A 12,861-nucleotide genomic window follows, 5' to 3' on the forward strand; every position below is an offset into this window, starting at 1 on the left:
GATGTTTGACCTTCGTCATGCATTGATGCGTACCTGCAAAAGTGATAAGAAAGCTTGCCATTCGGTGGCATGAGAGATTGGATTCAGTTTTTAACTGGCACATTTATGTGATAATGGAAAGAATAACAATGATCGTGGTGAGAACAACAGGCATGCTGTACTGTATCTTACAAGAAAGAAGCGATAAAATTATCTGCATTTGATTGAGGCTTTGATGTTCTTTTTTACCACAAGGGCATTCGGTTCAATAGGTGGTGGAGGGATTTTTCGTGGGATGAAAAGAATAGCAATGACTGGCAAATTAAATAAAGCAAGGTGAAAAACATTCACAGAATATTAAGTTATGAGCAATGGTTTGGCTAAATGTTGAATCTGCGGAAATTTAAGGCTTGAGATGTAAGTGGATGTTCCCTTTTGCCTTTTTGCCGAAGAACCAAATTTCAAGATACAGGCGCTTGGGTCACAGAAGAAAGCTCTGTGCCTCCAATAATAACCATTTCTTGTGCCGCGCTATGAGATGATTCTGTGGCTAGTTTATCCATACGTGCTCCGTGGTTCTCGCTTGGGTCCCTCTTGCCCTTTGCTCCGCCTGCCCAGATTTCTATTGCCGCTTCCATATCCTCACCAAACATCCCTTTCCTGAACCTGGTGCCCATCTTCACTCAGATACCATCGACAAAAGGTTAGAAAATGAGTTTCTGAAACATGTCAATAATAAAGGAGCTCATGTAAAGTAAATCTTGGGTGTATAAGTTCACCGACCTGTGAGACTAGAGCGTACAAAGGCAAGGTGCTGTAACTGCATAGAACTTGAACAACTAAACTGCACCCACCAAATAAAGCAATAAGAAGGCTTGTTTTCTTCGATACTTGGGTAAGAAACAGAAAAACAGAATCATAATATATCTGTAATGGATCATAAGGTTTTGGAATTACCCCATAATAAGCCTTGGCACAATGTAGCCCACTCTTTCCATGATGCATGAGCGGAATCCGTATGTGCTCTGGAAGGGGAGGAAACTAATTAACCAAAACTGCAAACGCACTTGTATTGCTATGTATGCATTGAAAACTATGGAAAACCATGTGATAAACTTTGGAAACTATTTGCTAAGAACATGTGTACCCAAATCCAGAAGAAGAAAGCAATCTCAAATGAATTCTGAAACAGAATGAACTGAATCAAGTCAAGAACAATGGCAGGTTTCTCAAGCCAGAAATGTTCATCTGAAGGCTTTACTCGTGCTTCGTCGACAGGAACTGGCATCTCTGCAACTCTGTGGCCTAAACTAGTGATAATGTGTTCTAACTTGGCGCCAACGAGTAGCAGAAGCTGCCATTCAAACCAGCTCGATGTTATTAGGCTTGCATCAAATGTCATTCATCAAAACATGTCAACTAAACCCTTCAAATCTGTGTATGCACACACATATACATTAGCTCAGTTATACTTACAATTACTGGTAAAAAGGACAGCCAAAAAAATGTATGCCACCCTGCATTTTCATTCACGCATGGGAAAGGATTAATAATGATACCATTTTTTTATGAATCACTGGAATTTAATTGCTCAACTTCGAGAAAGGAAAATTACCTTCCACATTCATCAGCAAAAACATCACAATAAAGAGCCATAGATACCAGCTGTTGTCCAATATTATTTGGTATTGTTCAACTTCAAACCTTTGAATACTGAAATACAACTCAATAAATAAATAAATAAACAAACCATTATTCTAAAAGACTTACCTTATGGTAACAATTCTTTTGAAATCAATCTGCAGTGTCCGCATCATGTAATCGTGAAAATCAAAATTCAACACACGGGGACAATGCGCCTGGATTGGAAAAATCAATGATCAATAAATTAATAGAACGCATGTTGCAGAATTATATAGTGAACAGATATGCGGTTAATGATTGAAACTTAACTGTGATAAATCCCTTTCGAAGAGCAACGTAGTCTGATTTGGTAATAGAGCCATAAAATTGTTTGCAGAATGCTATCTGAAAGGGAGCAGAGAAAACTGCTGAATTCTATATCATACTCTTGTATAAAATTTTCAACTGTAGATTATAAGAGGCAACATAGGCTGGCTTGAAACTCACCAGCCAACTTAAAACAGCTGACTTTCTCCAATATCCTTTTTCGTGTCTTTTAATGAACTTGTGAAAAAAATGGTGTTCATGTTCATGCTTTGCTGGATCTGCACAACAGAAAGCATACATTTAACAAACTACAGAAGTTCTATTGTTTCTGTGCAGAAGAAAGGAACATTTAGATTCAAGCCAACCTCTGAATGCTTTTGATGGATGTCTTATGGAATCCTCCCAAGTCTTCCATTGTCGTATCTATGGAAGGTGGAATTAATACATATCACAATAATTCGAAATGTAAAGAAACTAATGGACATAAAGTAGATATGCAGGAAAGGGGGGAAAAATACTTGACAATGATGTAAAACAGTTAGGGTAAACAAATGACGAAAATTCCAAATCAGTAAGAATGGTTATGAAAACGAGCTACACAATTGAAGCATATCAGCTTCAATTCTTGTCTGTTCAGCTCAAAGGGGAAAATGTGATCAATTAATTTGTGTGGAGCAGGTTATAAAGGTAAGAGACTGATACATTACCCTTGCCCCTCCAAGAATCATTGTAGATACACAAAAGATAACATGGACAATTGCCAACACAAAGATGAAAATATGCAGTTGGTGCAATGCTTCCACAGACACCAATGGAACCTTCCCCTGTGTTTGGAAAAGGCATGTGCAAAATGTTAGTTTATAAGATTTAATGTGAGCACAGCTAGATATATTAATTCATGTAAGGATTTTCGCTATTCTATATCCACTTTATCTGTATCAACCTTTTATGCCTCTGCTAAACTACTTAACAAATCAAAAACTCAACTTTTCAAGACCAATCCTCCTTCCAATCATCAAAACAAGACCTTCGAGCCATCCCATGAAGAAAAATATTCTTCCAAAATAACCATGGCCCCTTCTTGGACCTGCTTTACTAGCATGCTTAGACTAATCGTCATGTGGATCCATCTAGGCACATTGTGGAGCCATTAGCTTAGATTATCTCATATTCATGTATAAATACTAATGCATGGGATGGCCAGTATGTGGTTTTCTAGTTAAATTTATCTTCTCCTCTGCCTAAATAACAACTTAATTTAACTGCAAAATAATCAAATTTACATGGACTAGTTGGTAAAAAGTTATGTTTACAGCAGTAAACATAGTGACATACCTCACGAGCACAACGTTCTGCACTATTAGTTGCAGATAGTAGATGACGTCGATTGTTTAAAGCTTGATTATAGATTTTTTCGTGGTTGCTGCTCTCAGTTTCTCTCTTGCATGGCAACATGGTAATAGCAAGATGAGGTGGGATGCATATGCGGCTTATTGTATTTTGGGTAACTGTTAGCAGAAGGGAAATGAACCCTAAAAGCATCAATTCTGTAGGAAAACATCAGGATAACTTCCATTAGACCCAAAAGATAAAAAAAAAAAACCTGTCAATATGCTTTACTTTTAAGACTCCTATTGTGGCTTCTCAGACTTCATGAGAAATTGTTTTGAGAAGTATTCTTTGGAACACACATTGAGAACATATTTAGATCATATTTTAGCATTATACTGCAACATGCAATTAGTGAAACGATTGTTTCCAATCCATTGTAACCTTGCACTTTATGTATAATTTCTGGACATATTTATAAATGCAAACTTGCCAGCATTAGTCACATGTTGTGGATTATGGAGAATTCGTCATTAGATATAATATACATCTTGTATAGGAAATAAAGATTGGGGAGAAAGGATCGTCTGACCTTCTTTTAATTTTTGCAAGGCTTCAAACAATGCATCTTGCTTCGTATTCCTCAAGAACTGAATTTCCAAACAAAAAAAATCACCAAGTCCCTTAGGAAGTTAGGAATTAATGGATTGTGCACCATAAACCTCTTACAAATGAAGAAACATCACCTCTCTGCTTAGAAGCTCTTCCTTTTTACTTCAAAATTCAATTGATGCAAAAACAACTTTTATGTATATATATATAAAAGCTGATAAATTTTCTTGGAAAGGAAGAAGAGATACAGGTTCATAAATAGTAACCTTTTTAATTTAATGAGCAGTGTACGATTATAGCACACACTAGTATTGCAATCAGCAACATTTCGTACATTCATTTCTACATGCTGTGGCAGTGCATAACTCCAAATTTATCTTCACTTCAGTTTGAATTTTGGTCCAAATAAGATGTGTTCAAAAGAACAATTTTAGTAGTGACACTGAGGATGTTCAATTTGGGAACCGGGAACCAAAAAATTTAAATATTGAAGGAAGAAGAATCAAACTAGAATATCACCTAGCTCAAGTGTAAAAGATACCATAGGGAATATATAGCATACCTTTCCCAGTTTGTGAAGACCTCGCTCTGCAAAAATGGAGGCGAGAACAATGACAAAACAGACAGCAGCAATCACCCATGTAGGTGTGTATTGCAAAGATTTGGATTCTTCCGCCATAGTACCCTGTGAATGTGATTTTTGAGTGTCTGGTAGAAGAATTTGAAAGCCACCTGAAATATATATAGACCGTAAGAATGCCAAAGAATAAGCACATTTCGAAGATAAGCGGAAAGAATATGATAGAACTGACACCACCATATAAGTAAGGCATATAATTTACAAACACTGGAAAAGCATTGGTCAGTATCGCAGGACTTCTAAAGGAATCCCTTGAAGCCGACCTCATACGTTTCCTCACGTGAATGAGGTTCCAGTTTTACTGTGAGCACACTTCAAACTGGTGGTCATGGCCTTCTTTACTCGATAGTTGATATATGCCAAGGAACTACTGATTACCCTATTTTTAGTAGAAGCTACATGCAGCAGTTGCTGCCACATCATCAACTGGAATAGTCTTATTCCAAGCATAAATTTGGTTGCAAACAGAGGGCGGATAAGATGATTTGATAGGGCAGATGTGCAATCAACACCTCCGAAGTTACTTGTGAAATACTTGCGTTGTATGTTCCAACCGAAATATGCACAAAATGTACAAAACATGCATGGAAAAGAATCAAGATAGGAGGGATAGAGATCCAGTAATGAGACGAGATCTGTTACAGCTTTAAATGGAATTTATTGTTAATCAGTTTTGAAATGTTGAATTCACGTTTTTCCCCCAAAAAAGAATACAACGTTTCATATCATACACATATACTATTTATATCAAAAACTACGACAGGCATCTTGGGGTACAGAATATCAATTTCTTAATGATTGTCCAAGTTCTCAACCACGTATGCCCTCGTCATCTTCACAAACTTATGCTCAGCAGTCCTTAAAGCCATCCTCCTTCCGTGGAGTCGAATTATCTTTACCTTCCAAGGAGTTCCGAGTCCAAAATCTATTGCAGCAAAATCATCTAACCAAAAGCCCCACAGATATATTCTAAAAAATTGTGGCATCTCATGGTCTCCAAGGTGCTGGAGGTGGTGGCGGAGTAGGAAACATTGGGGGAACTGCAGAGAATATGGTGTTCTTGTCAATCCCGGTAGTTTTGTCACCTGACGAAGCCACTAGTGCTGCAACTAATCCAGCATTTCCAGCAATCGTTGGCTCTGTATAATTGTAGTTGGTGCGAACATCACGGAAACCATCATGCCTGTCAGGACCAGCAACCATGGCTCCAACAAGTGAATTTGGATTTGGCTTCGTGGTGTCCCTCCATTTCCATCCTCCTTTACAGTTATACCTGACCTTGTTCTTAGGGATAGATGCACCTCTATGGTGGAGATGTTTTGGGTAATGATTGCCAAAACCCACAATATAGCTCATTTTACGAGGATTTTTGCCCAGGATGTAGTCAATCTGTCACAAAGACAGAAAAAAGGAAGTTATAAACCACTCAAATTATGCCAGGGTCCAATATAGAACACCTTATCACATAGGGTATGGCATACCTGAGTCTTGGCAAAATCACGCAACACGTCAGTAGAGTAAAAATTTGGTCCACAGTACCATCCAGGTGTATCAGCAGCCTCAAGATAATCACTATATAGGGTTGCTAGGAAGGCAGCGTTGACAACATACTGAAGGGGCTGAGGCCTTCCATGATTTAACTCGATCAAGCCTCCTGTAGAACATCACCAAAACAGTTAGAATGGGATCTGAAAGTTAATCCATTCACTTGTGACCAGGCCAATCATATAGGAGATGGTTTACCTCTTGTTCTATTAAACTTCGTGAAAATTGGCAGGTACGAGCACATAATTATACTGGTCTGGTTGTGAAATGTCCTTAGTATTTCTTCATACGGATAACCAGGGCTCAAGAACAATCTTAAACGGCTCAAAAGTAGCTATCACACAACAAAATTTATTCATCAGGACAGAAGTATACCACCATATATTTTCAAAGTAAACTAACAGTGAATTAGGCACATTATGATGTAATATGTAAAAATAGCAGCAGAAAAATATCAGCAGGATCCAAATAGGAGATCATCATTGACATTTTCACATTAGGGCAATGATTTTATGTCAACAGCAGTTCATCAGGTTTCATGACATAATAGTCAAGAAAGTAGAAATGGGTACAAATAAGAAAAGGCAGGAGATAAATTAACAAATTGAGATTCACTTTTAAAAAATTAACAAATTTTTAAAAAAGGGAGGAACTACCACGTACACATACCAGGTCAAATTTTGTTGAATATGGAAACCTCAGAACGAGATCACTTTATTTGTAGCAAGACAAGCAATTAGAGGAACCCACAATTCTTACTCATCAAGAATGAAATAAAAACCCATACACATGCACAGCTACCTTATATTTCTGTTGCTGAGGAAAATAGATATATCAACTCCTAAAGATGCTTATCATTTGGGTATATTATATGAAACAACATGTGATATCTTATTAAATTAGAAACATGAACAGATGCATGGAAAAATTAATAACATTCGGAAGAAAAGTTAATTGCATGATTAGGAAAGGCATGGTAGAAAATAGATAAGAAGCTTCACTAACCTGAGTACCAGCAAGCTTGTTGTCCCAGCTAAGGACACCATAGTCCGGCCCTCCCCAAAAAGCACCAGCATGCTTGGCTATGCCAGGATTTGTAGCAAGCTGAAGATAGGAACTATTTCCAGTTGCATAGTACAGCCAAGCTCCACCCCAAACAAATTCATCCCAGTAACTAGTTGAATTATAGAAAATGGCAGCTTCTGACCCTCTTTCACTGTATCTACCTCGCTGATCTCTTGCAAATTGAAAGAGAGTTCTGGCACCATGAACAAGTTTCTGAGAGTAGGCCTTGTTATCTTTGAAAACAATGGATGCAGAAGCTAAGGCAGCAGCCATTTCAGCAGCAAGATCAGAGCAATGGCTGCATTCAGTTACAAGTCTTTCATAATCAATGTCCTCAGGACGCATCCAGCAATAATGATCATTTGGAGTGGTACTCCCACCAGAAGTATCCCCCGTGCCAACCTGTCAAATAGGATGGAAATCAACATCTGTCAGACCATATATCCTATGAAGGATCAACAGACAAAGATAAAAATAATAATTTGATGAATAGCGCACTTCTTTGAATCATGTTTATGTGATGATGGCCAATACAATAGTAGCTATAAACATTCTCGACTTCAGTATTTGTGCATCCAGGAAATTTTCTATGCATAGGCGGAAGTTGAGTTTTCCATGGAGAAATTGTCAGATGAAAAAAACTTGCTAGTTTTGATCCCAGTAAGTCAAAAATTTGAAAAAAGCCCTACCCTTGCATTTTCACATGAAGTGCCCCAAGCAAGATCATGTTTTCATTGTAAAACAAAGCATCATCAACATTAAAGGTAAAGACAGCTATGAAATAAATTCATCCAGATGTACAATTATATCTATGTTTAGATAAATTGTGTGAAGTTACTTCACCTGTGCAACCATCGTGTTGATGGTATCAGAAGAACTGTTAAATGTCTTAAGAAAGTAATCGGCTCCCCACTTAATAATTTCTTTGACATGGTCAAGCTCCCCAGCAGCTTCATATTTCGCACTATATTCTATAACACTCCAGCTCAACATTGTCATCGCAAAAGAAGCAGGGAAGTGAAACTTGATGGCATCCCCAGCATCATAATATCCACCCACCAGATCTTTGTAAAAACTACCTTGTTTACCTTTCCCATCGCTCAAACACGAGCTTCCCCTCCATGACACATTATTATGCTTTGGAAGCTTTCCTGCTGCAATTTGCCATCAAAATACACGAACATAAACAAAATCAAGATCATTATCAATAACAGTAGCAACAGTAACTGAAACTTATGATCTGAATCCGTGCAAATCAATGATTTTCTTCAACAATCCATGATACCAAAGTTAAGCCACATTCAAACTGGTTTTTTTTTTCTGCCAAAAAGAAAGGAAGAAAGAACGATTTCTACTTTCCTGAATATAGATGATTACCAATAACAGAGCAGTAGTAAAATAAAATAAATTCATGATCTGGGTTTGTTAAGATTGATGATTCATGTTCCCCTAAACAGTTACAATCCCGGATTCATTGAACAAGTCTCTCCTCATTCTTGCAACAAAATGATGCTATCTTCCAATTTAACAAACAAATGAATTCAAAAGGTACACAAACATCAACTAACAGAAATCGGAACAGATAAGATCAAGAAAAGGAAAAGATACATTTTTGCGCATTGAAAAACATGAGTGCCTTGTGTAGAGCAAGGGTGTAGTTATCAGCGGGGGTATGATTGTGACGATGGCGAGGCACAGCTTCAACAATAACAGTGATCAAACCACCCAGGAGAGCAGCAGCAACAATACTGCCAACAGTCCACACAAAGATCTTGCGACTAACAATGATACAACCCAGATCCACATATTTCTTCTTCTTTTGCTCAGCTGGACCCAGTAACCAACTCTGTTGAGTCTCATCCAACGGCCTTGACAAAGATGCCCTGTCTAAGTCATTCAAGTTCCTGCTCCTATCATCATCTGTTGCTGAATCTGCTGCATTTATCTCCAGGGATCCTCCCCAAGGATCTCTACCATACATGCTCATCCTTAAAGTTTCACTATTTCTTCTTGTATTTAGCAAATTAGCTCTCTTTTGATTCTCCCTCGATTCAAGAACAAAACTTGAAGTGCCACCGACCCTGTACTGACAAAAAGAAAATGTGGGTTGTCTTTGTCTCTCTCACACACACACTCTCTTTGTTGGGTGTGAGGAGGAGAGATGGAGGGGAGTGAAGGTGTGGGAATGGGGATGGAGGGTATTATGGATGGTGAACAGCGGAGACTGATGACGGTGGAAGAGTCAATAATGCTGTGGTGAATTGGGCTTGATTCTATATTCTAATAATTAATTTGTAGTAAATCTAGTAGGTGACCAATAATCCACTCCTAGGCAAAGACAGTCCGTGTAATGCTGTGTTTTTCTATGAAGTTTTTCTAACAGCTAAAATCTGCAATGTGTTTCTTTCTCACTCTTGAAGACAGCGGACAGACAGGTACAGAAAGAAAGCAAGAAAGGTAACAGTTTGGTAATTGTATGGTATCTTGCTATGCAAAAATTCATGTTAATGCCTGAAAGAAGCCATTAAGCTCATCTTTTTAGCCTTTTTTAACGCGACCACATCATTTTGTATTTCTATTAAAGGAACAATTAAAAATCAATTAAGGAAGATTTATTTCCATATCATACTAATCTCTATAAAAACCCAGTTAAAAATTACGATGATAATTTCCTCATACATGGATCTGAAGAAACTCCTCGTATTCGTAGTTTCATTATTAATATTATCGACATATATCATCCCGTTATACGACATATGTTGAGAGGAGAAGGGTTGTCTCCAAAAAAAACCAATCCAAGAAAATTGCTATCCCACCGCATCTTCTCTTCTTATTAAAAATTCTTCCATTTTCATTCTTTATCTCACCTTTATGCACATGATCTTCTCAACAGATCATTTTTTATATATATAGGTATATAAATCGATGCGTAGGATTTAAAATTTGAAGTTAATTTTTTCTCGAGGAATTTGTGAAGAGTATCAGTACAACACAAGATCATGCGTGCCTGAAAATAATATAACAATAGATAAAATATTTGAGGAGGAGGAACATGAATGACCGGTGTTTTTTCTTTTATTCTCAAACTTTTTTTTTTAATTTCATCTTTAAAAAAAAAATGCATCTGAATTTTTATGGTTTGTTATGAAAAAATACAATTAAAAGATATCGGATTAGAGTGTAAAAGGTGATAAATTAACATAACCAATCTAAAATTAGCACACCAAAGTTCTTTTTTATCCCCATATTTCCACTTTTCTTTTGTTATGATCCTTTTTGTTTTTGGAAGCTTTATTTTGATTCACAACTTTATTTTTTTATTTTTTTATTTTTAGTTTAGAGAAAAAAAAAGAAATTTATCATAATCCAACAATAAAAAAAAAGTTATCTTTATCACCAATTTTGTTCATGAAAAAAATTAATTTTGATATCAATAAACTTCATAAACAAATTTTATAGAGGATTCTTTAACGTTTATCTTGTCTAAGAGAGTGAATATAGACTCCAAAAGGTTTTTAAATTTAAGTTGATTTTTTATTTTGAGAATGATTTTATTCAGGTTTAATACCATAAATAAGTTTTTTAAGGCCTTTAGAGTTTTTTTATTTTAGATGTTTTCCCGTAAAATAACTATTAAAAATTTGGGTTTTTATATCCAAAAAATTGGACTATAATTTTTCAATCATCATAATGATTGTTAGAATATAATGTCATGGATGACTTGTTGTCTATTACATCAAATGACATGTTATATGGCATAACAAATAATGCGTTGTTTGTTTTTATAAGAGAAAAAGATAGAATACATGTCATCTGTTTCTTAACAGAAAAAACAAGACATGTTGTTTGCTGCAGCAGACAAAGCATCATTTGTTTTTTATGAAAAAAAACAAACAATATATCATTTGTTTATGTGTAGGGAAAAAAAACCATGGATCCTAAAAGATAAGATTATTAAATTCGGATCTATCCAAAATATCATCGATCCAATATTTTTTAAAAGAAAATGTTGGATCAATGTATCTTTATTTTTCTTTAAAAAAAATACTAGGTTTTGACCTGATCAACTAAATCATTTAGGACATGCCTTTAAATATAAGTCCTCATGGAATGTCGCATGTTAATATATATGTGTGTGTGGGGAGCATTACTACAATATTTTTTTATGGTTTTTTTTGTTTTTTTAGTTTTTTTTTAAATTATATTTGTTGATTTTATTTTTAAAATATTAAAATGGTTAAAAATTTAGCTTTGCATTTTTTTTGTTATAATTTTTTTTAAAAAATTGTTTGTCAATCTTATTTTTTTAATATTAAGCTGATTAAAAATTACAGCTATGGCTTTTCTTTCAAAACACTATGGATTATTACAGTATTTTCTCACATGGTTTTTTATGATTTTTTTCAAAATTATATTTGTTAATTATATTTTTTTAATATTGAGCTAGTTGAATTTAACCTTGTAATTTTTTTAAAACATGATGGATTGGTATAATATTTCTCCACATGGCTTTTTTTTGTGTTTCTTATAATTTTTTTAAATTATCTCTATTAATTTTATTTTTTAATATTAAGCTAGTTAAGAATTTAGCTTTATAATATTTTTAAAAAAAAATATTGTGGATTGCTATAGTGTTTACTCACTTGGTTTTTTTATTCTTTTTTTATAATTTTTTAAAATTATCTTTATATAATAAAACTAAATCATGTGAAAAAAAACACTATAGCTTTCCTTATAAAATATTGTGGTTTATTATAATATTTTTCTATATGGTATTTTTTTTGTTATAATTTTTTTAAAATTATTTTTTTAAATTTTACTGGAAAAAAGAGTGTAGCTTTCTTCACAAAACACTGTGGATTGTTACAATGTTTTTTCTCATTGGTTTTTTTTAAATTATCTTTGTTAATTTTATTTTTTTAATATTGAGGTAGTAAAGAATTTAGTCTTGTAATTTTTTTCTTTTTATTAACAATAAAGTTAAATTATATAACAAAAACTAAATCATGTGGGGAAAACTTATAAAACACTATAAATTATTACAAATCATTCTATTCAATCTCTAAATTTTTTATCACCAACATATTTTTTTTGTTTTAAAATATTAACTACATCTCATCTTTAGTTTCTATTATTTATTTAACACTAAATTTTAATTATAATATTATTAAATATATTTATTTTGTAACCCATAATAAGATACGGCCATATCACCTGATGTATGTGTGTAACAACAACCACGTATAATATTTTTCCCAATCAAACCTTGTTTTCTAAGTTGGTTAAAAAAAAAATAGCCTGACATTAATATTGATATTTTTTAGAGTAGTCAAGATGTAAATTTTAAATTTTCAAATCACAATAAAAAATAAAAATACTCTGCGATAAATGACGTTGACAAATGACAATGGTGATGCCTTTTGTATTTTTTTTTGTATTTTTTTTTTCGTCTTACCGCGGCAGCATAGAGGTAAGTAAGAACTAGCAATACACATGCATAACACAGAGAGATGACAATCATGTACGTAAAGTACAAGAATTTAAGTTAAACTATAATTTATTATTGACAATTAAGATTGAGCATTAAGGATTTGAGATTAATAACAACATCTTCATTTTGTTCTTGCGAGTGCCAATTTTAGATGGGGGCATCCGCTTCAATCCAACCAGCAGTTATTAGTCTCCTCGTTTCTCTTTCAAGTTCCAACCGAAACGTTTGCCGACGCTTCAAGACATGCTTT

General features: G+C 34.5%; 1 protein-coding gene across 3 annotated transcripts; it reads right to left on the reverse strand.

The window, feature by feature from the left end:
• Positions 1-167: 167 nt before the first annotated feature.
• LOC105127212 (endoglucanase 25-like) lies at positions 168-9,623 on the reverse strand. 3 transcript variants are annotated; one of them, XM_011028415.1, is made up of 20 exons: positions 8,729-9,623; positions 7,964-8,274; positions 7,061-7,522; positions 6,254-6,389; positions 5,992-6,164; positions 5,552-5,899; positions 4,433-4,555; positions 3,851-3,908; positions 3,265-3,476; positions 2,637-2,753; positions 2,295-2,352; positions 2,110-2,207; positions 1,933-2,007; positions 1,750-1,838; positions 1,595-1,644; positions 1,456-1,496; positions 1,127-1,333; positions 937-1,004; positions 763-823; positions 168-656 (listed from the first exon to the last, which is right to left on the reverse strand). In XM_011028415.1, exons 1-20 carry the CDS (start codon positions 9,105-9,107, stop codon positions 441-443), a joined length of 3,282 nt encoding a protein of 1,093 aa, XP_011026717.1. In that variant the 5' UTR covers positions 9,108-9,623; the 3' UTR covers positions 168-440. The 3 variants fall into 3 exon arrangements, with proteins under 3 accessions (XP_011026717.1, XP_011026715.1, XP_011026716.1); XM_011028413.1 differs by lacking the exons at positions 5,552-5,899; positions 5,992-6,164; positions 6,254-6,389; ... (1 more) ...; positions 7,964-8,274; positions 8,729-9,623 and adding an exon at positions 4,717-5,011 and having other exon boundaries at positions 4,433-4,602; XM_011028414.1 differs by lacking the exons at positions 5,552-5,899; positions 5,992-6,164; positions 6,254-6,389; ... (1 more) ...; positions 7,964-8,274; positions 8,729-9,623 and adding an exon at positions 4,774-5,009 and having other exon boundaries at positions 4,433-4,602.
• Positions 9,624-12,861: the final 3,238 nt, after the last annotated feature.

Source organism: Populus euphratica, unplaced genomic scaffold (assembly GCF_000495115.2).
Source record: "Populus euphratica unplaced genomic scaffold, PopEup_1.0 scaffold7.1, whole genome shotgun sequence".
In the NCBI taxonomy this organism is placed as follows: Eukaryota; Viridiplantae; Streptophyta; class Magnoliopsida; order Malpighiales; family Salicaceae; genus Populus; species Populus euphratica.